The 22,122-nt window shown below is 38.2% G+C and overlaps 1 protein-coding gene across 2 annotated transcripts in view; it reads right to left on the bottom strand.

The window, feature by feature from the left end:
- The window catches only part of KCNIP4 (potassium voltage-gated channel interacting protein 4), a 398,679-nt gene extending 376,827 nt beyond the window's left edge, over nucleotides 1-21,852 (bottom strand). The window contains exon 1 of one of the 2 annotated variants that reach the window (XM_085059250.1): nucleotides 21,434-21,852. In XM_085059250.1, coding sequence (XP_084915376.1) covers nucleotides 21,434-21,494 — 61 coding nt within the window. In that variant the 5' untranslated portion in view covers nucleotides 21,495-21,852. The remainder of the gene's footprint in view (nucleotides 1-21,433) is intronic. The other variant, XM_085059244.1, reaches the window with a different exon arrangement.
- Between the last annotated feature and the right edge of the window lie 270 nt (nucleotides 21,853-22,122).

Here is a 22,122-nt window from a genome sequence, read left to right as displayed (position 1 = left end):
TAGAAGAAGCACTTTTCTAAATGTGACCCAAGGCAAAGTGAAATGGAAACTGAACATTTTCTTCATGATTCCTCAACACATCTTTAAAAAATGGCCTAACTTGAAAGTGGATTGATTTTATATACCTGAATGCTTGAGCAACTGCAGTTTTAAGGTACCTAGAAAACCTGAAAGATAGGAACCAATCAAGGGGACACTTTTTGGCTTTGGGTATAATCAGCTCTGAGCAAAAAAAATTTCTGAACCATAATTAGGATTCAGTTAACTTTGTGCTAGCTGCCTGATGTTGGCACATAAAAATCTTTCCTTTTAACTAACTGATAAAGGGAGAGAGGCAGGTTTAATGCTGCACAGCATTAGAATACTTATAAAAAGAAGAAATTAAAGTTCAAAGAGAAATCATTTATATAATCTCCAGCAGTGCACATTATTAAAAGCTATTCATATACTGTGCATTGGATGGCTACTGAATTCTCTTGCTTAATTTGCACTCCAATTACCACAGCAGTAAGCCTCAAAATAAGAAGGTAGCAGAGATGTAGTAATCTACTGCTTTAAAACAATCCAGTGCATTGATATGGCCAGATGCTAACAGGAAACCTAAGAACCAAGTGACAAACTGAAGCTCAGCAGTCTCTTCAATTGTGATCTGACATGGCTTTTCCCATTTCTGGGAAACCACCTTTGGCAGTTCTCCTGCAGTCTTTAATAGTGTTAAGAATAAGATCTTTGGTTCTAAGGGAGTTCTGGAAATTAAATGCCTTTCCTTTAAGAGTTTACAATAATTGTATCGTCTTTTGTTTGCATGGCATAAGACTAGACATAGCTCTCATCTTTTCTAAGCAAATGAGTTGTCTTTATTCTTTTTCATCTAGACCATATTTTTTTCAATTCTTTTCCCACATCTGCATCTAAAAGAACAGGGATATTTTATTCTACACACATCACAGAATGAAACAACCATTTCTGTAGTAAATTCCAGAGAATTTTAATTTTACTTGCGCAGGAAGTAGGAAATAAAAACGCATTTCTTTATCCCAGGTATTGATTCAAATATCTATCTATTCAACAATATTTTTTCCATTATATTGGGAAAAAAATCAAATCATGTTGAGAAATACCCAATATTTGCATTTTTCTATGCCAACGTTTTACTATTTTAATTATCTAGAAAAATAAACAGGATACAGTTCTGAATACAAGTACTTGCTCTATTTAAAAATATTATATTGTGGTCTTCAAATCTAATTTGCTCCTCATTTTTGATCAACACTTCTTGGAATTAAAATGATGCAACGTCTGTGCAGTAACTTTATACTTATTTATTAGCTTGTTAAGTCCTTGGATTATTAGAAAGTCTTTGAACACAGTAATCTTTGGATAGTAAAATTACAAAATCTTTGGTTTTTCATTTTAAGTTCCGGGTTGACTAAAAATTCATTGGAAAAAAAAAGGCATAAATGCACAAGAATTGCATCTCTTGATGTCCGCAATTCTGCTAAATTTAACAGCCACAAAATATGCAACAGCAGATTTTTTATACATGAAAATTATGTATTTCCATTCTTAACCAATCCTGAACTTCATTCAAAAATGCACTTCATATTTAAAATAATAAGCAGGATAAAAATATACAAAAGTACTAAATAAATTTCCAAGGCCTCCAAATGTACTAAAATCTCCATTTATAGATTTCCAAGCTGCTTGAGAAGGCATTTTCATCTACTCAAAGGAAGGTAAATCAGTAACCACTGGTGTTCTTCAAAACTCATTACTACAAGACACTGCCAAGTTTATCAGACCTTTCTAGACAATGGGCATGTCCAGGAAGTGGCCAGGTCATTGCAAAGCCACTTAATATAAAGAAATTACTTAAAAATCCAACGTCGGGGTTATTTCAGTCTTTTTGTAAGACATCCGGTACTGCCCAGCTATCACTTGGCCAGCAAATCGTAGAAGAAACTTCTTTTAAGTTCAGCATTTTTGCTTCCTTGAGGCATCCATCCAATGAAAGCCAGAACAGGCAGGCACTAATGATAACAGCGTAATCACTTCTTTTAAAAATTGCAAGACTAGGGTTGTTACCAGCTCTCTCAGTGGTATGAAACTGGGCACTGGAAAATATTCTTCGTCATCTGAGGAGGATCCAATCTGAGGTACAAACACTTTGGAACAAACAGTCTCCTCCTCAGCTTGGCATGAGGCTTGGTAATGGCAGAGGAGTACAAGAAGCAGGTGCCCACATGTATCTGGCTGCAGGTAAGGCTCTATAACCACCAAAGCTTTAGGTCCACTGTGCTGCAGTTTACAGCTTCTCCCCACAGGCACTCAAACCTAAATTCTGTATAAATTTTAAACCATCTGCTTGACTCAAAAATGGCTGTGATGAATTCTGCTGTGAACAGTGATGATCTTATTAGTATAATTAGCATCACTTTGAAAAAACTCTACATTGTCAGGGCTCTGTTAACACATTTATAGTTCTCTTAAGCAGCAGTGTTTCTCAGTGACCTGTATAAACTGGGCAGAATATTTTTGCTTTGCTGTGTCCAAAAAGCATGGACAGAAAGGAAAAACATCAGATTATTTTAGTATTCAAGCCAAAACAGTGTATTGCAGTTTAATCAGAAAATTATGTCAATTACAGCCTTCTCTTACTTCTGTGAAATTTCAGAACAGCTCTTTCTTCATGTGAAGTAGAGATTCAATGTTCTTCTGAGCCTTCAAGAGAAGCAGGACAAGAAATGGCAGTAGTGTAGAAATAAGAGGTTGATATTAGTAGTAATTTTCTATCTCCAAAAGTAGTTAAAGAAACCCCAATTCCTTTATAAAGAAGGCTGAACCTGCCATGACTATAAAAATAATAATGGACCCAATAAGAGAAAACAATGTGTTGTGAATGACTGGTTTTCAAATTTTCACAAGCATTTCCTAAAAGACAAAATAAGAAAGTAGGTCAAAGGTTTTTAAAATTTAAAAAAAACTAGATAAGACTAGAGTTAAGAAAACTTGTCATAGAGCTGGGATTTGACTAGTAAAAAAAAAGATAATTTATTTCTTCCTTCTATTATTACCCAGTCTGAAAATCTTTAATATCCACGGCAAAGAACATTTCTCTGTACACCACATTTACCAAAACCCTATATAATTATATAAATTGCTCCTGCATGTCTCAATCATAAAACAAAACACAAAAACTCTTTTGTTGCTCTTGCCAGGAAATTTTTTATTTTATTTGAAATTCATCTTGCAAAAGAGCTAATAATCTCAGAATTTCATCTCAATCTTCTTTTTATAGAGGGACAATTCTCAGGAGAATTTAGGACCCTGTAGTGCACTTTGAACAGTACAATTGTATTTTAGAACAACTGCTATTCTCTGCAGAACTCTTGAAATTTGATGTCAGCGAAAAAGAGCAATTATACTTGAAGATTTCCACAGAGAGAAGCAAAGGATTCAGAATACTACTCTCCCTTCCAATGCCTACAGATTTTTTTCCTTTTCTTTTTGCTGTTCAAGTAAATTACTGACATTAAGAATAGGGAAAAAATGTCTCCAAAAATTGAATTAATCATCAAGGGAAGTTAATGCCATTGAACATGAGTCAACCTAAGTTACTTCATTAGTTTGCTAAATTGCAAACAGCTTTATTAAGTCTATGTTTGCAAGTTCACAAGGGTGCAAAATTCTTATAGTAATCCATAAGAACTCTATGAATAGACAATCTGTAAGGGGAGGACTTAACATCAATATTTAATTGGTTTTGTGAAGGTTGAATTATAATTTGAATACAACAGCAAAGCACCTGGGTTATTCCATCAAACATGCTGCAGAGCAGTCTTTATTACTTACATAGAACTAAACTTCACTAGCCTAGGGAAAGAAAGGTCTTAGGCTGATTGAACAGAGGCATAAACCAGGCAGCCAGGTGCCAACCAGGTTTCAATACCACACTATGCATAGACTATGCAGCATCAAACTGATCCTCTTGCTGTGTGGTTTCTCCTTTCATGTTAAAGGGAGGTAAAGTGCAGCAGAAATAAACTGCTGCATCGTACATTTTAGAGACTAAATCATAAAGATATCTAGTCATGACAACCACTTGTGATCAAAAAACAGTGGCAACAATAGGAAGATACACAGGATCTCTGCCTCTTTTTCTTCTCCCCCATTCAATTATTTTTTCTGTTTTCTGTTTGAATACAGATCTAATACTGCCTGATGCAACGTATCTTCATGTCAGACATATTTAAATGTATAGAAAGGAAAAGCATGAAAACTATTCATTGTTTCAAAAGTTTAAAGTATCAAATGTGCTTTAAGCAAGTGTTTATAGCACTCAAAAGATAGAAGAGCTTTTATGACATAATCATATAAAACCACAAGAAGTGGCTCTTCAGTAAAAACAATTTAAAATATAAGTGCTTCCCCTATTACTAGTTATGAGAATCCTTTCCTAGATTAATCACAGGATAGTATCTCAGCCTGCTGTCATCCACATTAAAGTAATTATGGGCTCATTAATTTCAACTTTAATAAACAGGATGTTTAAAAAAAAAAAAAACCAAAGGATGCTATCAGCTTTCAGTATCAATTACATCCCAACCTGAAGAGCTAAACTTGGTTGCAAGACAGAAGGAACAATGTAAAAAGAATAAATTACTAAAATAATTCTCCGCTTACAATCGCTGTCAGTTTACTAGTTCCAGGGCTTTATAACTGAACCTAAGTGATTTTAGTTTCTACAAGTGATGCCTACATACAGCAGTTAGCACTAGCTTTAATTAAGGTTCCATGTATCCCCAGGTTGCCCCAGGCTTCTGTTAACAGTCATCTTACGTAATGAATGCAGACACCATGGTCCTGAAGTGGTTCTACACTAGCTTGGTAGAAGGTAGCAAGCTAATATAACCAGGCTTTTCTTGCAGTCCAGAGCATGGATTACCATCTTCATGACCTATGTGAGCCTTCAAAACAAAACACAGTCTGATAATTAAAACTCTCTGGAAAGTTTTGAAAGGTTGGGGTTTTGTCTGTACATGTTGAGTCTTTTTCGCTTAATTTTAGCCACATAAGAAATGCTTGTAAAGCAGGTTAAGTCAGTACTGTGTTTTAAGAATGAACAAGTACTATGTAAGACCATTCTTGTTTAAAAAGGAGAGTTCTGAAAAGCACAAATATTTCAGCTCATGCATTTGCCTTTAACTTTTTAATGTGTTTTTCATTAATACAATAGCTTTTAGTGATAAAGTGTAAGAACTAAAGGTTCAATTTTCCATCAGCATAAAAAACCCACATAGAAACAAACCCATAATTGTGATATCAGTATGCCACCTAGAATTAAGGACAAAATTCCAGGCTAGGTGAAAATTCCCTGTATTTTCAAATAAAGATGAAGAGTTAAACATTCTGGTTTATACTATGATAAAATCACCTAATATTTTTCTTTATAAAACAGGATAATATTGACCTGAGCTCAGCTGAGCAGCTCCCCATGTTCAAATAGTAACTGCAAAATTCTTTGACTTGACTGGAGATATCTTCTCTATGTGAGTTAATGCACATTCTTACAGCATCTGTTCTGACTGCATTTCTTAAGTGGGTCATTATGTAACATCTAGATGCTGCTGCTGTGGGCTATATCAAATAAGAAATTTTCAGAATCACTTAAAGTGGAAAACATTAAAGAATTCCAGAACCCCTAACCTAGTTTACACTTTCCCTGAGAAAAGATGACAGCTTAGTTCATATCCCAGGCTTAGGTTTTGAAAAATTCTGCAATATCTTTATTTTCTCCCAGACCAGTATTTTTATTTTTCTGCTCAGTTCTTTTAAGGATACTATAGATGTAAAACACTATCAAGTACCATACACACTGACACAGTGAAACAGAAAATTCAACTATTTTTGATTCCTTTCATGCTCTACATGCAAGTTTATACAGATCCAACATTTCATACTAATGGCTCAAATTTCCAGCTATTGATGCTCACCTTGGCCTCTGAAAGCTTTTCACAAAAACAGGTGACCAACAAGGTTGAACAGACAGATTTAGAGCTCTAGAGAAACGGCAAAAGGAACAGATCCTATTTTAAATCATACAAATCTAGCAGGAGTCTTAACAGAAAAGAACATTATATTGACACAACAGTTCAATCTCTAAAATTAGTTTCAGGTAGATCATGGCAATAGTATGTAGTGCTTGAGTGCTTACATCTTGCAGTACATATGCAAGAAAACTGGGGGGTTTGGCGTGTCTATGCAGTGCTCTAACTGAGAACTGAATTACTTAACTGAACATCTAAACTCCGATTATCATTTCCAGCCCACAAACTACTGGTTAGGTGCATCTCACACTGCAGAACCACTCTTTCAATTTAATATGTAACTACAGTCTTCCCTGCCATTTGCTTAAAAATACTGAACCAGTTTTCTCTTCTCTTCCGTGAGAACCACCCCCAAAACAACTTTTATATACAAAACTGTGCATGGAAATATAAGCAAACATGAAAAATACAAAGAAAACTCCACAAGCATCCCAAGAAATTTAATTACAATTAATGTACACTTTAAAAAAAAAAAAGTGTTGTCCATTTCAGTCCCAGTATCATATAATGGTTGAGGTGGGAGGTACCTTCATAGGTCATCTGGTCCCACCTTCCCTATCCAAGCAGGGCCACCTAGAGCAGGTTTGCCCAGGACCACCTGAAGATGGCTTTGGAATATCTCCAAGGAGGAGACTGCACAACATCCAACTTGCACCCAGTACTTGGTCACTCCCACACTCCCCATGTTCAGTAGGAACCTTCTGTGTTTCAGTTTGTGCCTCTGCTCTTGTCACTGGGCACCACTGAAGAGCCTGGCTTCGCCCTCTTCCGTCCCTCCCTTCAGGTATTTATTTACATTGATGACATTTATCCTGAAGCTTCTTTTCTCCAGGCAAAACAGTCCCAGGCCTCTCCTCACAGGACAGATGCTCCAGTCCATTCATCACTTTCATGGACGTTTGCTGGATTCTCTCCATTTTGCCCATGTCTCCTTCATACTGGTGAGCCCAGAACTGGACACAGGACTCCCTCCTCATGTGGCCTCACTGGTGCCGAACAGAAACTTTCAGGCACTTTCAAACTTCAATACATTACCATTAATAATTCCCATTTTTAGCTTCCATCATGGAAAGCCTTTCCCCACTTATACAATTCTGGGAAAAATAATCCTGTGTGATTTTTCATAAGTTTACTGAATATGTGAGATAAGTCTTCATGTATTTGAGATTTCAAAACATTTTTCACACTAGGCTGAGAGGGCACTCACGTGAGCTAAGAATAAATCTGGTAGTTGCATAATCTTTGAAATAATTTTATTTAGAGGCAATTTATTAATGTTTAAAAGAAGTATAATCACTCCAAATATAAATTTGATTCTTCAACATGGAAAGAAATTGCGAGGTGTAGTTACTGAGCACAAAAATATGAAAAATATAAAATTACGTTAATTTGGCATTGTGGCTATTCCAGAGTGTGCAAGGAAAACCCTACCCAATGGATATGTTCGGACTCTAAAAGTACTCAAAAGCAGTCTTAAAGCATTCAACAAGCTGTACTTTGGCCCAGCACTTTTTAAAGTTACAATTCTAGTGCCATAACAAACTAACGTAATTTATAAAAAAAGCCAACCTTCATGCAGGGTTATACTCTTTGCAGTGCTATTGACTTAATTTTTTTCTCAGTTTTTCTCATTTTGTATTCCCTCTGGACAAGCAACTGCATCCTGAAGCACAAAAATTACAAGAAGTTACCAGGGGGTGTTGCATCACATTGCAGAACTGTCTGCAGCACAGCCAGTGTAAGATGGTGTATTTACCAAGTCTAGCACTGAAACTCTAGCATACATGTATTCTGTTTTTAAAATCTCTGATGGTTATTTTTGACACAGCTATACATTTTCCTATTGGAAAAGACATCTCGCTGATGGCAGATCTGTAATATGTTCTGCACATGTGCTGTTCCAGTCACAACTAAACGAGCAGCCTAAAAACGCACAATAAGAATTAATTGCAAATTGTCAATCAGGCAAGTGATAGCAGCTATAAGAAAATGAGAAGCAGCTTCTGTTTAATGATGCTGATGCTTAATGATGGTGATTAGATGTTAAGAACATCTCTGACAGAAAATTTGGTCCTAAAAAGACACAGTTGTGGGGCTATTAATATAGTAAATCCTAAAATATGAAGGCTTAATCTTGAAAAAAACATCCCTAAAATATTAGTATGATCCTTAAGTACGCCTCCAATAATTCCTTGAGCTAGAAAGGATTGTATTTGAATTCTGCCAAAGAGATGAAAATGTGCAAACAAGCTCACACAACTTCTGGGCCCCAGAGAATGGGAAAGCTCCCAGAGTTGTGTCTGATATGTGGACCTGTTTGCTTTTCCATTCAGATCAGGAAGGTGCTTCCAGAAGTCACCTAATGGTTCACATCATGGAATGTACCTGGAATACACAGATTATTTTAGGTGAAACTAAGTGGGAAGACATGATCTAGAAGCTCACTTAATGCACTACAAATATTAGCAGGCATTTAGTCAACCGAACTTGACTAGAATTACTCTGAAGCAGAACTCTGCAAAAATTCTTACTCATTATTACTCAATCACCCAGTTTCCCACTGTTAGTCTGCTTCCCATACTTAGGCCTAGACAAAGCTACAATTTTTCCTGCAAGACTTCTCAATTTCATTTCTCTATCACTTACAAATTATACTTCCAGACTTCAGAAAGTGTCCAGTAATTTAATTTTAAGATGGTGACAATTTTGATCAAAAAGCATTGTGATCCTGTCATCCAAGAATAATGTAGTTCTCTCCATCACAGTATTATCAAAGGTATATTATTACTGCCTTAATAGTTTCATAAAAGACTAATGACTAGACTAATAAAATGTTATACAGAACCAGGTACAACAAATAGAACTCACTGCTCACTTTATTTCCAGCTAAGGTCAACTGTTCACAAAATTGTTCTGAAGGAAAAGGGCAGTGCTAGAATGATACACTTGTAGGACATTTAAAATAAAATTCAGAGGGAGCATAAATGATGTGAGGACAAAGACACACAATGTATAAAACAGATTAGTTGTGATGGATGTTAACAAAGTAACTGTCGATCAAAACTCTGAGAAGTTGCCAAAGTACAGAAAAATATGATGATGTTATATATTCATATAAAAATCAAGTGTAACATTTTCCCAGCAAAGCCAACACAAGGAATGCTGATTGGTATAAAGCCAGAGCACCAGCTCCTGCCTCCAGAGAACTGCCTGATAAAAGCTTCTGCCTGGGCTCGTTAAAACAGCTTTATCACATCTCACAACTGAATTCAAACACACAGTTTAATTTATTAACATCCGCAGACCAGCTATCACAGAACTCTCCTGGAGCTACAAGCTTAAAGAACCATATCCCTAAACTATCAGACTATAAAAATGAATTTGGGAAAGACAGATAATAAATCCTCTATGGTCATTTGTATGCAAGTGCCATTCTAATGGTGATTTTAATCAGGCAGTGGACAAAAGTTAACTACTTTTGGAGTATGCACACCAAAAATTACAACTAGAAAAGCTTAAGCTGTTATAAAAGTTAAAATATATGACATCTTCTTGATTAAAGCCTCCTAGATACATCAGCCTTGAAAAATGAGAGAGGAATGAGCACACCCTATTTTATCATTATAATAGCATTTAGTAAAGACACTCATAAAAGCAGAGGCACATCTTATCAAGTGTGAGATGGTACAGCACTGATAAAAATAATCTGAATAAGAAGTGCTTGAAACTTCAAAAGCTTTGCTATTGCCTGTGACATTGACTTTTCATGTTAAAAAATTGTTTAAAGTAACTGTCTTCAGGTTTTATTTATGGAAGAGAGAACTAAGAAGTTCATGCTACATATCAAATGTTCAGGAGCTAAAATATTCTTAGAAAAGATAGAGTTCATAAAAGGGTCACTGACAAAGTTTTCTTTCTGAAGATCCAAATGCAATAAATAGCTGGAAAGCAGTGCAAGTTGAAGCTGTGCTTCTTTATTTAATTTATTTGGAATATCTGTTGTGGTCATAAAAGAGACAAGTTCTGGAGGCCCTTGAGAATCTATGCAGTCTTCTGTCAAGCTTCCGACAGAGATGAGGGAATGTTGATGGTTGTTACTTCTTGCAAGACGATGATTCCTACCTCAGCCCAAATTCTTGAGAGCTGATTCATACAAAGACATGTGCACTGCAAGGGCATCACTTACTCCCAACAGGAGCTGGGAGCAGCTGATCTCATCTCCATGGAAGCAATAACTCCTACAGAGCTCTTGTAGGATGGGAAGAATTACCATTAACAGGGGCAAGCTGGAATCTCTCCTTTTTGATAGACAGAAACACCTGGAACTAAGTTGAAATCTGTATCCAACCTTTAATTTTCCAATTTCAAGCCCTGTGGTCAGTAAGCTTCTAACAAGTTAGAGAGTTAAAAAAGAAAAAGCAACATTCAAAAACTAGTTATCATTTGTAAAGCATAATGTAGAAGACATCAAGTAAATTTCCAGAGAAATTATCCATATTGTAAAAACGGGATGGAGAAAAACCATTAAGGTGACAACTGTGTATCTGGGAAGTCTGCCACTGCTGAGAATGTTAAATCACAGGCTGAAGGCAGGTGGAAGGCTGCTGTGGAAGGGACAGCAGCTTAGACTTGAAAGTACAAAAAAGACAAAAATCTAAGACATATCAAAGAAAGTTTTTGTCCTATCCAGTACTGCAAAATCTTAGCTATTTATTTCATCCATTTTGGGTACCAGGCTTTAAATTTAAGAAGATTTACTTTAGAACTAGGAAAAAGCTTGAATCAAGAAAGATAAATTGTGGAATAGATTAACCAGCAATTTCATAAATCAACAGTAGTGGTGAATTTTAAGTACATTAAGCAAAAAGCTGTCTGAACCACCACATGAATATTTGATCCAGCCTTGGGGAATCAGGACAAACAGGAAGATTTCTCAACTTCTCTTCTGAAATATTTTTCTGTGATTCCATGGTTTTTTATTGCTTTTATCTCAAAAGTACAAATGAAATCCAATGTAATAGAATTTTTGAGCTGGATTTTGCATCAGCCTTTTGCCCTGAGCAGGCTGCATGGATTACACACAGTTGTATGCAGCCTGGTTAGTCACTGTCTGCCTAGCATTCACAGACAAATATAAACATGTAAACTTGACTGAGTATATGTCTATTTATTTTGTCCTCAGACAGAAAAGCCACAGCTTTGTCAGTGGTGGGATTTTTTTCTTACAAGACAAGTATCTCAGATGAAGACATTACACAAAAATCTCAGCATTCCCTGAGGAAGTTTTGTTTCCCAGAAAGCAAATAATTTACTTACTCTTAAAAGTTGCAGTTTTGGTGATTTGAATTAGAAATACTCTCCATTATGCTGAATAGGTAAACAGCCTCTCTTTTGATATCTCTTTTTGTTTCTCACATTCTCATATTCTTTCACATTATATTAGCATGATAAGATTACATTAGCATTACAAGGCGTATTGTCAATATAGTTGGGTATCCTCTATAGCCACAGTTTTGGCTTATGAAATTATGGACTGGGCAGGAAGAGACAAAAGCTATGTTTCTTCTCATTTCTTTAAGAGGTTCAGAATTTGAAGGACTAAAGTCAGCTGTTCAAACCGTCATGAGTAAATGTGTAACAGGACAATCCTCAGCTGCAAACACTGCATTGTACTGCAACTGTTGCGAGATCAGGCTTTCAATCATCATGAAACAGGCACTGATGCATCCAGAAGATCTATATTAATTGCTTAAGTGCAAGGTGCATTTAATCAATACACACCCTTCTTGGAACACAAAACATTGTGTGTTATTGCAACGAGAAACCATCTAATGAACTGTGTGTTCACTGTGGCATACTTGTTTATTCTAAGACTTCATCTGCAGAATGGAAAGAATACTATGTACACAGTCAGTGTTGTGAATTGCCACTTAACCAAATAGAGGTTTGATAATGCCATCAACTTTTTCTTGTTCATTTTCAGTGAGGTATTAGTCACTTCACTGACAGCATTTCTGTACGTACTCTCTGTGAAGAGGCTTACGTGAAAACACACCATTAACGCTTTGGGTTCTTGAAAGGAAAAGAAAAATACACCAAAAAAAGTGCCTACTTTTTTCTGAATTCTTTAATTGAAAAAGTCCTAACAGATTGTCAGCCTTGTAGTAATTTAAGTGCTGTTGATTAAAGTGACTGCTGATAAAACACTGCTTAATAAGACATTAGAAATTTACTGACATCTTTTAGATAGTTTTACATACATTCCACTCTAAACAGGTCAAAATGTTCCATTTTTGCATTTCTAAGTATAGGCAGTTGTTTTTGAACTCTCTCAAAGTAAAACATACAGCTAAATTATGAGGAGAGGTTTGGTTTTTTTAATACAACATGGGATTTAGCTGAACACCTCCCACGTCTTCAGGAACAAAAAAAGTTACTGATGCTCAAGACTGGAGTGGCTCAAAGATTTAAGATACAAGAAGAGATCTTTATAAGTCTATTTTGAAACAGAGAATTGCTTTTTTTCTACTTTAGTATCAGAAAATTAGCTGAATGCAAACAAAAGGTGTAGCTGACACAAATATTTTACAAGTCTGAATAATGTCTAAATACTGTTCAACTCTGCAATTTAAGCAATTAGGCAAGGTATACAAGTCTTTCTAATTTTAGGTCCTTCTAGTTCATATTTTTAGTAAAGATTTTATGTTCTGGGGGAAACTTGACAGCAGGTGTGCCATGTAACTACAGGTTAAATATAGGTGTGTCTATGTTACTATACTCTCAGTCCTATCTGTTTCCTCCTCACTTTAACCTCCCCTAACTATTTTTTCTCCACTCTGTCAGAATTCTGTATTATAAAACATGCACTAGAGACCACCAGTTCCACTGGATGCATCACCTACTCTTCTCCCCTATGACTGACAATCAACCAACCAAGAATGAAGTGTGTAACCTAAAAATAACATCCCTCTGAGGAAAAAGATTATGCAAAAAAGGTCAGAAAGTGCTCATTTAGCTGAGGGGTTCATATGTGCCTTCCAAGTGACAAATACAAGCAGAAGCAGGAGACTTTGCTTGAGAGAGTTGGAGGTGTCAATCTCTGGCAGACAAGTTTATCATCACCAGGCAATAGTAGGCAGAAAGGGCAAAACCAATCACCAATCTACCAAACCCATTGTGCTATTTGATCTCCTCTTTCCCATCTACCATGTAGAGAAGGCTGGAAGCAGCAGCTTTGAAGCAAACTCTGTAGTGAGCAAACAGATCCTAGACACAGAGGTACTTCTCTAATTTTCCCCATTCTTGAAGGTAGGCTGGGAAGAAATTTATGCAATGTGGCACTTTCCAAAAAAAACAAAACTGGGAAACCCCACTTCATTGCCACCACAAAGATCAAAGAATGATGCATTATATAAAGTAGACCTAGTTACTGAAGCAATAGCATGAAATCCTCTGTATTTTAATCATACTGCATATCCTCACAACTTGCATATCTATTTCGTTGGGGTTTTTTTTTTCCTTAGGCATCTTGGATTTGGTAGACTGTCTGTGCAGAAATCAGGGCAGCACCTAAGAGTGTGTGTATGTCAATTACAGCACCCTTTTAAAAATAACAACGAACTTTAATGCATACTTGTTTCAGTTAGCAGCAGGTGGATGCTGCCAACACACAATACCCAGGACAAACAGTCCAGATTTATCTTTCTCTATTGATAGCATTACAACAGGTGATACTTTTTATAATGTCACATCAGAAAACACAAAAACCTCAAATGTCCATAAATCAACACAGAAAATAATACACACAGTAGAAAGAGTGAACCATAAGATATGCAGGGTACAATTCACTTACTGAGCATTGGAATATAAGTCAATCATCAGAATGATTAAGGACATGTGGTATGCCCTGGTTAAAACCAGCTACACTCAAAACTTGAGACCTGTGGTGATCTGAGGAAACACCTATCATACTGATACCAGCACACAATGAAGCAAAACATTCATCTGTGTTTGCATATCCTTGATCTACATCTTTTATATCGCTTCAAAGGACTATTCTTTAAGAATTTTTCTCCTACTTATTTCAAGATAAACAGGCTTCAATATGTCCGTCTAAAGGTAGAAGAACAGCAGATCCTAAAGTCCATTTGCTCAGATGCCACTGAAAACACACACTCCTGTCTTTTAACTGCTCAGGTAGGACTGTAATGCCTGTGTACTTTTCATTCTCCCAAAAACCATCTGCACTGGGAAACCCCGTGCACACAGACAAGGATGCTCCTGCCAGCAGCGATGCTCGGTGTGTCTGTGCAGGGGCTTTTCCTGATCCTTCTCAGTGACTGGACAGGAAGGGAGCACCTGCTGCTGCAAAATGCCAGGAATGGTTGGTGCAACATGCTTTAGCACACTAAAACAAACAATCTCAAAAAACATCAATCTTTCTAGAGTGTTCTCTGAAAATATGAGCTGCAACATTCATGCCAAAAAAAAAAGCATTATAGTAGTGCTGGTCTAGGTATTTTGAAAATATGATCATAGACCGTTAATTTACAGTACTTAACATGTACAGAGACATATTATAAAATTCCAAAGCTCAAAATTCAGTTACAATAATGCTTGTATCTGACAGAAGTTATATAGCATGACTTTCAGAAGATCACAATTTCAAGTTGCATCATGTACGCATGTTAAATTTTTTTTTTAAAGTCAAACTTCTTTTCTCTTTTTCAACTTATTGCAAGTATTTTGGATAGATCTTTTTCTCCATATAATGTTTGCCTTTTGGCACAAAAATATCATTCAATGTGTTTTTATTAGAACATGCACTGTAATAACATTAAAAGTTCAAAGTCAAATAACTACATTTAATTTCAAAAATCATTATTCATTGCAATTTTTGCCACAGGTATGAAAGGGTTTAGGAATAGTCACAATAATCAAATGACTTAGTGTGATGATATGCTGTTCTGGTTGTTCCCACTCAGAAGAATCAGACCCATCATCACATTTTGTGGCTACTGTTTACATTTCTAATAAGTCCTAACCGTTTCTTCCGGATAATTAACAAAAGTTGAATTCAAAAATTAAGATTTTCTCTCCTAAAGCCTAATAACTACAGCGATATTCATAATATATCTCTCTGGAAATAAGAGAGGTAACTGAAAATTGTGAGAACAAGAAAACTTATCAGTAAAATTGGGGGGCTTTTTCCCTGTCTTTGAAATAGCTTACTTGTAAGAAAAAGGTTTCTTACAACCCTTTTTTTACTGACTGCATGAAATAGAGCCACCATCTTGAAGTCTGTATCTTAGGACATTCAGAGCCTTCAAGTTGGAATAATTCTTTTTATGCTTTCACCACTTAGCCACTCTGTGGCATATGGGTATAATGTACTGTGTGGTGCTAGGCATTTAACTATGCTCTGGGATTATGCATTATCTGGTGAAAAATACCTGGCAGGAAAACAAAGATATTATCTCCTATAATAAAATCCAAATATTTTAATTAATTATTTTTCTTAACCAGGCAAAATGTTTGTGCTTTAAAGCTTCCACCTGTAGTTCATTTCTCCAGTGGACATATAAGCATCTGTGACTTTCATACCACTGTTTGTGTTGCTACAGTATAAATTATAAACATACAACAAGGGATTGCAACTATAAAGTGTCTCTCTAAAGAAATTTGCTCATAGGTGAAAAAGAATATAAAAGAGAAACACTATATTTATTTTCAGACCTCTGACAGAGAGCTCCTTTTAATACCATATTAAGTCTCTGCTGGACTGCAAGAAATAAAAAACAGTGTGTGTTCAAATCTACAGCTTTTATTCTGTGTTTGGGTTTATTCTTAGAGGTGAATGGATTCAATATATTTTTAACCCAACCACATATTTCAAACTGCTTCCAGTTTATAGCTGTCTGCAGATCTCCCAAATTCATAAAAGTAAATCTAGAGCCCAGCCTTCTCTACTGCTGCATGCATGAAGGTGATAACACAAAAATGCTCTCTCTTGTAGAGTGTGAGAATGGAAAGTGATGAGGGAAAAAAAAAGCAAACCACGATCTATATGATCCTAAGACTCCTGTAATACAATTACGAACATCACAAAATAATTGGATTCTATGCTTTCCACAGTTCTATAGACTCCAAAACAAATATATTCCATACACTGTCGCTTCTCTTCCACATTCTACCTGGTGTACTCAGTGGGAAATTCAGGCCAAACACTACTTAGCCATCACAGCAATAAAGAGCAAAGACCTTGCCAGAGAAACCAGGATTCTGAAACAACTACTAAAAAAAAAAAACAAATGCCTATGTCAAACTGTTGTCCATTTACTTTTAGATGCAGCCACACATTACAGTTCCAGCCAAACATCAGAGAGAAAAAACATCCCATTAACCACCCACACCTGCACTGTCACACTGTGCCCCAAAACATGAAAGGATTGGTATCTGCACTCCTTACGTCCCAGAATAGGCCCAAGCCTATTAATTGAAGAGTGTGCTAATAAAGAAGGGAATCCTGCTTGGTTCAGACTGTATCGACTACAACAACTGAGATATGGATTTGGCTCCTTGACTTCCAAGACCAGCAATGTTTGCTAATGTGTTTTCTCATCTCAAATAGGAGCAATGGCTTCTGTTAATAGGAGGCAATAAATGGCCAGCATTTGTTTGGCAAGGAAGAGTCCAAATACAGTCTATTTTGGTACCTGAAAGGGAGGACAAGCAGAACTGGGGAGGGGGATGGGGAGAAGATAGTAGGACAGCCTGGCAGGAATGCACGTATCTATGAAATAGTGAAGCAATCAGGCGCTGTATTTTTAGATACTTTCTTTTTCAAGTGCCAAAGATTCCGAATAAATCACAATGGCAAACTGAGAAGCTGAGATGGGATAGATTACAGCTGAATGTTGCACAGATCAAATATTCAGCTCCAACCCAAAGCAGAAGTCCTAAGTGCTTATCTGATACACTGTAAAAGCTTTCCATGACACACACCAGCTACTTCTTTGATGGCTACACTTACTGCCAGATGCCATATCTGCCTCTATATATTTCAAAATGTCTGAAAACACCTGGAAAGCATAAGTTCCTGAAGGCCAGTATACCCAAAACTTGTCCAGATGTTCAATTATATATATATCAACAGTCTAAGCATAGGTAGTAACCTTGAAAGACAGAATAATACATAAAAAAACTGTATTTTGTGAAAATTTATATTTACATGATGCAAAATTTATATTGATGGAAAGCCAAGGTATTTTCAGCATTCATGTCAAATACGACTCTCTGTAACAGAATTTTGCATAAAATTACTTCTTTACACTCATTGAACAGGCGAACCGGAGATGGAGGCAGAACGCAAATTTTATTCAGAGGCTTATGCTGCAGTCAGTTCTCTCAAGCATAAATTATTTCCTCCACCCTGCAGGAATAGAATGTATATTTTGCACTTACAATATTTGCATCTCCTTGCATGTCCATTATACATGTACATCCTTTATTAGATCATGAGTCCATTTAATTTCTTCCTTCCCTCACGTATTTGCAGATTTCACAGTAAAAGTATTGCATTTGCAAGTAACACTTCTAACACAGTCTAGACAAGATGGTCCAGCACCCTGTCCATCTGAATCTTTAAAGTGTCCAGCAATGAAGAGTGTTTGGAGACAACAGATCATTAGTAAAAAAATGATGCTGACTCTTGACTGACAGCACATTCTTTGGATGGAGCTCTCAGACAAGCCAAAATTTTCACGCTGACAATATTGGTGCAAATCACTTGGAAAGTCAATGTCTGCTTTTCATTGTGTCAGACGAATCCCAACTGGGATATAAAGAAATGGGTCCAATACATACCACTAATACTTAATAAATTTTGTACCTCAGCATGTAAGATACAAAATGTTTCCTTCTATCCCTCCTCACACCTCTTTTTTTTCTCTGTAATTATTTTCCAGTATATTTTTTATAACTTTCTCACTTTTTCTTAGCATCCCTTTTCCTAGGTTCCTATTTTCGGCTTAGTCAATATGTAATTTTTTGTCCCTTTAGCACTACTTCCTTTGTCTTCTAAGAATGCCCAAAGCAAAAAGAGCAAGTCATTCATTAAAAGCAAAAGTGAGCACTAGTGCACAAGGATCTCTCAGATGTATGGCAGAGAATGTTTAAGTAAACTTAAAGTTGGATAAACAGTGCTTGATAATACTATTTGGTCCATTGTGGTCCTTCTACCCATAAAGTAGAAATTACAGCCTCTTTCCTGACACGAATAATTTGCAACTGCCTTGTCTAATAAGAGAAAATCTTCAAAACTTGTCATTAATGACACCATGACTTTTGTAAATATTTCTATTTTCTGAGTCAGCATGGTCATACTGGTCAGCACAATCCCGATTATGAATTCATCACACCCTAGAGCAAAGCAACCAGTTGCTGTGATAATGTCTTATTCATATTAGTATTCCCAACAGCTTAAGTTTGTCCTAGATATTGAACCCACAGGACATTTTGTGATTAAACTTGCTCTTACCCACACAAACTTTTACTGATAATCCCTCTCAGTTCTTCTCATTTTGCCAAGATGCTGCATGCCTTTACCCAGCAGCAGATGAGTTTTGGCAGTCACTAGCACAAATGCAGCTTTCTGATAGAGAAGACATTGATAAAGACAATTTCATGAGGCAGAGGGATGAAAGAGTTCATCCCTACAACAGTTCAGTATTCCACAGAGGACACATTCTGTTACTTCAACAACTCTCAGTGGTGCTTCAACTGACATTAACTTGAATGCCCTTGAATCAGAGGATGCCCTGCAAGGTGCAAAATTAAATGTAAGGAGATCAGATTAAAGAAGTCACTACCTGTTAAAAGGCGCAAAATGTTGCCTTTGGTATTAATAGTTTTCATTATTCAAGCTTCCTGTTTGTTATTTGGGTTTTATTTCACTTGGAAAAATGAAATCGAGGAGCAGTCGCACTTTCGTTGGTTTCATTTTCTGACTCTCATGCACTAGCATCACATCCCTGTAACAACTCTACTGCAGGCATTACCATTTAAAAATAACTAACGTTTGAAGCTATGATTCTATTTGAAGAGAATTAATGAGAAAAAATCCACTTTCCTTGTTAAAAATCCAACGACAGGTACATCCAGAAATGCTGATGGCACTGAAAATTAGTTGAATGTTTAAGAGCCTGGAGGGAGACAGCTAGAGAAAAGTGAAAAGGAAAGTTTAGATGAAAAAGGGCCAAAATTGTGGCAAGATGAAAATAAATGGGCTCTCTCACACAAGGAGAAAGCCCAGAGGAGTGAAGCTAGACACTTGTTAGCATCACATTGCATCACACTAGTGATGAGATATAAGTTGAATAGTGATCTAACGTGTGTCATTCTCCAAAAGAAAGGAGGTATTTCCTTTTAGCTCTCTCATTTTTATCTTTCCATATTCTTTTTCTGGCATGAAAACTTTTTTTTGAGAAGTGTTTTTCCTACAGTAAGTCATGTTTCAGTCGGATTTTGCTTTATATCCTAAAAGAGGGCAAAAGTATATCTTACTACCTCTCACCATTACAAGCTTAAAGTGAATTAAAGCTGTCATTAATTTTTAAAAGCTACTAGGCATGCACATCAAGAGAACCAAAACAGAAAGCACGTCTAATATACAGCTCAACTGAAGACAATTCCCATAAAAATATAATCTTGATATTTCATATTACTTGCACGACATGGATTCAGATCATATTTCCCCAATTTTTGTATAGACACTTTCCCATTACTGCTAACTATACCTGTAAGAAAAAAACATTAAGCTTTAAACTCTCTTTATGCTTCAACAGCTACATTAATGATCCATAAACCAAATAATTCCTCAACAGCAGCTGTGCAAATCCACTGTGTCTAAATCACAACCTCAGTTTTGTTTAGCCTGAACAGTCCTGCATGGTGGTTGCACAGGTAGCCAAGAGCCTGCCTGGTGTTTGTCACTGATGATGTATGTGTTATGGAAAAACAGTTTGACTTTTGGACCTCTAACAGACTAGAGCTGGAAAGCTGACAGTGGTATGTGGAGGGAAAAGCCTTAATTATAACTTGGGGGAGTGGGGGGGGGTTAGATCTGAAAAGCAGTGAGAAGTGTCACAAAAACACTTTGGTGGCCATGTACCATGTTGGATAATCATAATGACTACACTTTTTTTCCCAAAACTTTAATGAACTGCAAAGATGGATTTACAATTGAGCTCATAGTACAGATGAATACAAAAGTTCCCTATCCCCAAAGCAAATGATCTGGTATCCTACATGAAAGGCTACACACCCTAAAACATTAAAAAGCTGGGACATGATAGAAAGAGAAAAAACAAGTACAATCCAACAGAGAACACATGGCTGTTTTAACACGCAGAAGATGCATTCTGAAGCATTAGAAATCAAGCAAAAGGTGGGATTGCACCATGTCTTTCAAACAACTTGTTGGTAAGGCTACTATTCTACACTGGCATCACAGTTTATGAGAAATCTAGCTGCCCAGCAAGAAGCATCTTTTCTAAGAAGTTTCCCCTGGTTTTGATTGCCTGTTTTGCAAAGTTTTTCATTAACTGTCCAACCATCCTCTGCTCACCCAGCTGTCTTGAGCTGAACACCTTTCTCGGCAGTATCCTCTTGCACACATTGCACCCAAGAAGCTTCATTTTTAAATAACTGGAAAAAAACACTCCAGGAGTCACAATCACTGTGGAGGATAGCAAAGCGTGCTTTTCTCCTCCCTAAAATGTAAGTTATCCTGTAGCCTTTCTCAGGTCAATGTGCAACTGCAATTAGAGATACAGAGAAAAGAAAGGCACCAAACAGCCTTTGGCTTACCAGAAGAAGCTGATATCCATGAAATAGTTGTCACTTAGGCATCAGAAAGGTACAGTGGAGACCAAAGCAAGGAGGTGTAAGGGGGACTGACCAAAACTACCTCCTGGGAGTTGGCAACTAGTGAGGACGTGCCCTGGAGGTTCATATCCAGCCCCAAGTCATTTCAGTAAAGGCAAAAGTACCAGTTGAGGTCAGAGCAGGCATCTCAGGGCGGGATTCGCGAAGCCCCGAACGCCTCTCAGCCCGCGTTCCCATGCATTGAGCGTTTGCATCCTGTCCCCATAGACACACACGCACATTTGCCCGCCGCTGCCCGGTGCGTTCGCCCCTCGAAGCGGCAGGCAGCTCCCCCTCCGCGCCCCGCGCCAGATGCCACACTTGCTGCCAAAGCGGAGGGGACGAGACCCCGAAATAACTCCGAGAAGCAGCCTCGCGTTCCCGCGCTGCCCGCGTCCTACCGCCTGTGGAGCTGGCCTCCTCCAGCTGCGCCGAGATGCTCTCCACTCTCCTCACGTCCATGCCGGGAGGCGGGAGGCGCCCGGAGCCGCGGCGGGAAAGCGCGGCCGCGCCGGGGCCAAGGGAGCCGGAGCGGAGCGGGATGGGAGCGGGGCTGGGTGCGGCGGGAGGAGCGGGGTGGGAGCGGGAGCGGGAGCGGGGCTGGGAGCGGCGGAGCGGAGAGGAGCGGGAGCGGGAACGGGAGCGGGAACGGGGCTCCGCCTCGGCGGCGGCACCTCCCCCGCCACCCGCACGGCTCGGCGCGGGGCGGGCTCGGCTCCGCTCGGCTCGGCGGGGCTCGGGGTGTCTGCCGCGAACCCCTTCCCTGCCGGGAGACCGAGGGCTCGGGCTCGATTCCCTGCCCCGCCGGGCTCCCCCGGGCCGCTCTCGCCGCGGGGCTCAGCCGGCACCTGCGCCCCGGAGCGGCCGGGGAGCGGCCGTGGGGACAGCCCCGAGCCCGAGTCCGGCACGGCCGGGCCGCCCTGCCCGCTCCGCCCCGCCGCCGCGCACAGGTGGTTCCCGCATCACCTGTTAGCCGCAGGCTGCCCGGGACGCGGAGCGGCACTGAGCTCCCGGCGCTCCTCCAGCACCTATGGCAGGCTAGCTCGGGCTGGGAGCGCTCCCTGAGCCCCAGGGTAGATTTTGGAAGGGT

This window comes from Lichenostomus cassidix, chromosome 4 (assembly GCF_008360975.1).
Source record: "Lichenostomus cassidix isolate B80296 chromosome 4, HeHo_3.0, whole genome shotgun sequence".
Classification (NCBI taxonomy): Eukaryota; Metazoa; Chordata; class Aves; order Passeriformes; family Meliphagidae; genus Lichenostomus; species Lichenostomus cassidix.
Note: the sequence above shows the minus strand (reverse complement) of the source record. Positions and strands in the feature narration are given on the sequence as shown.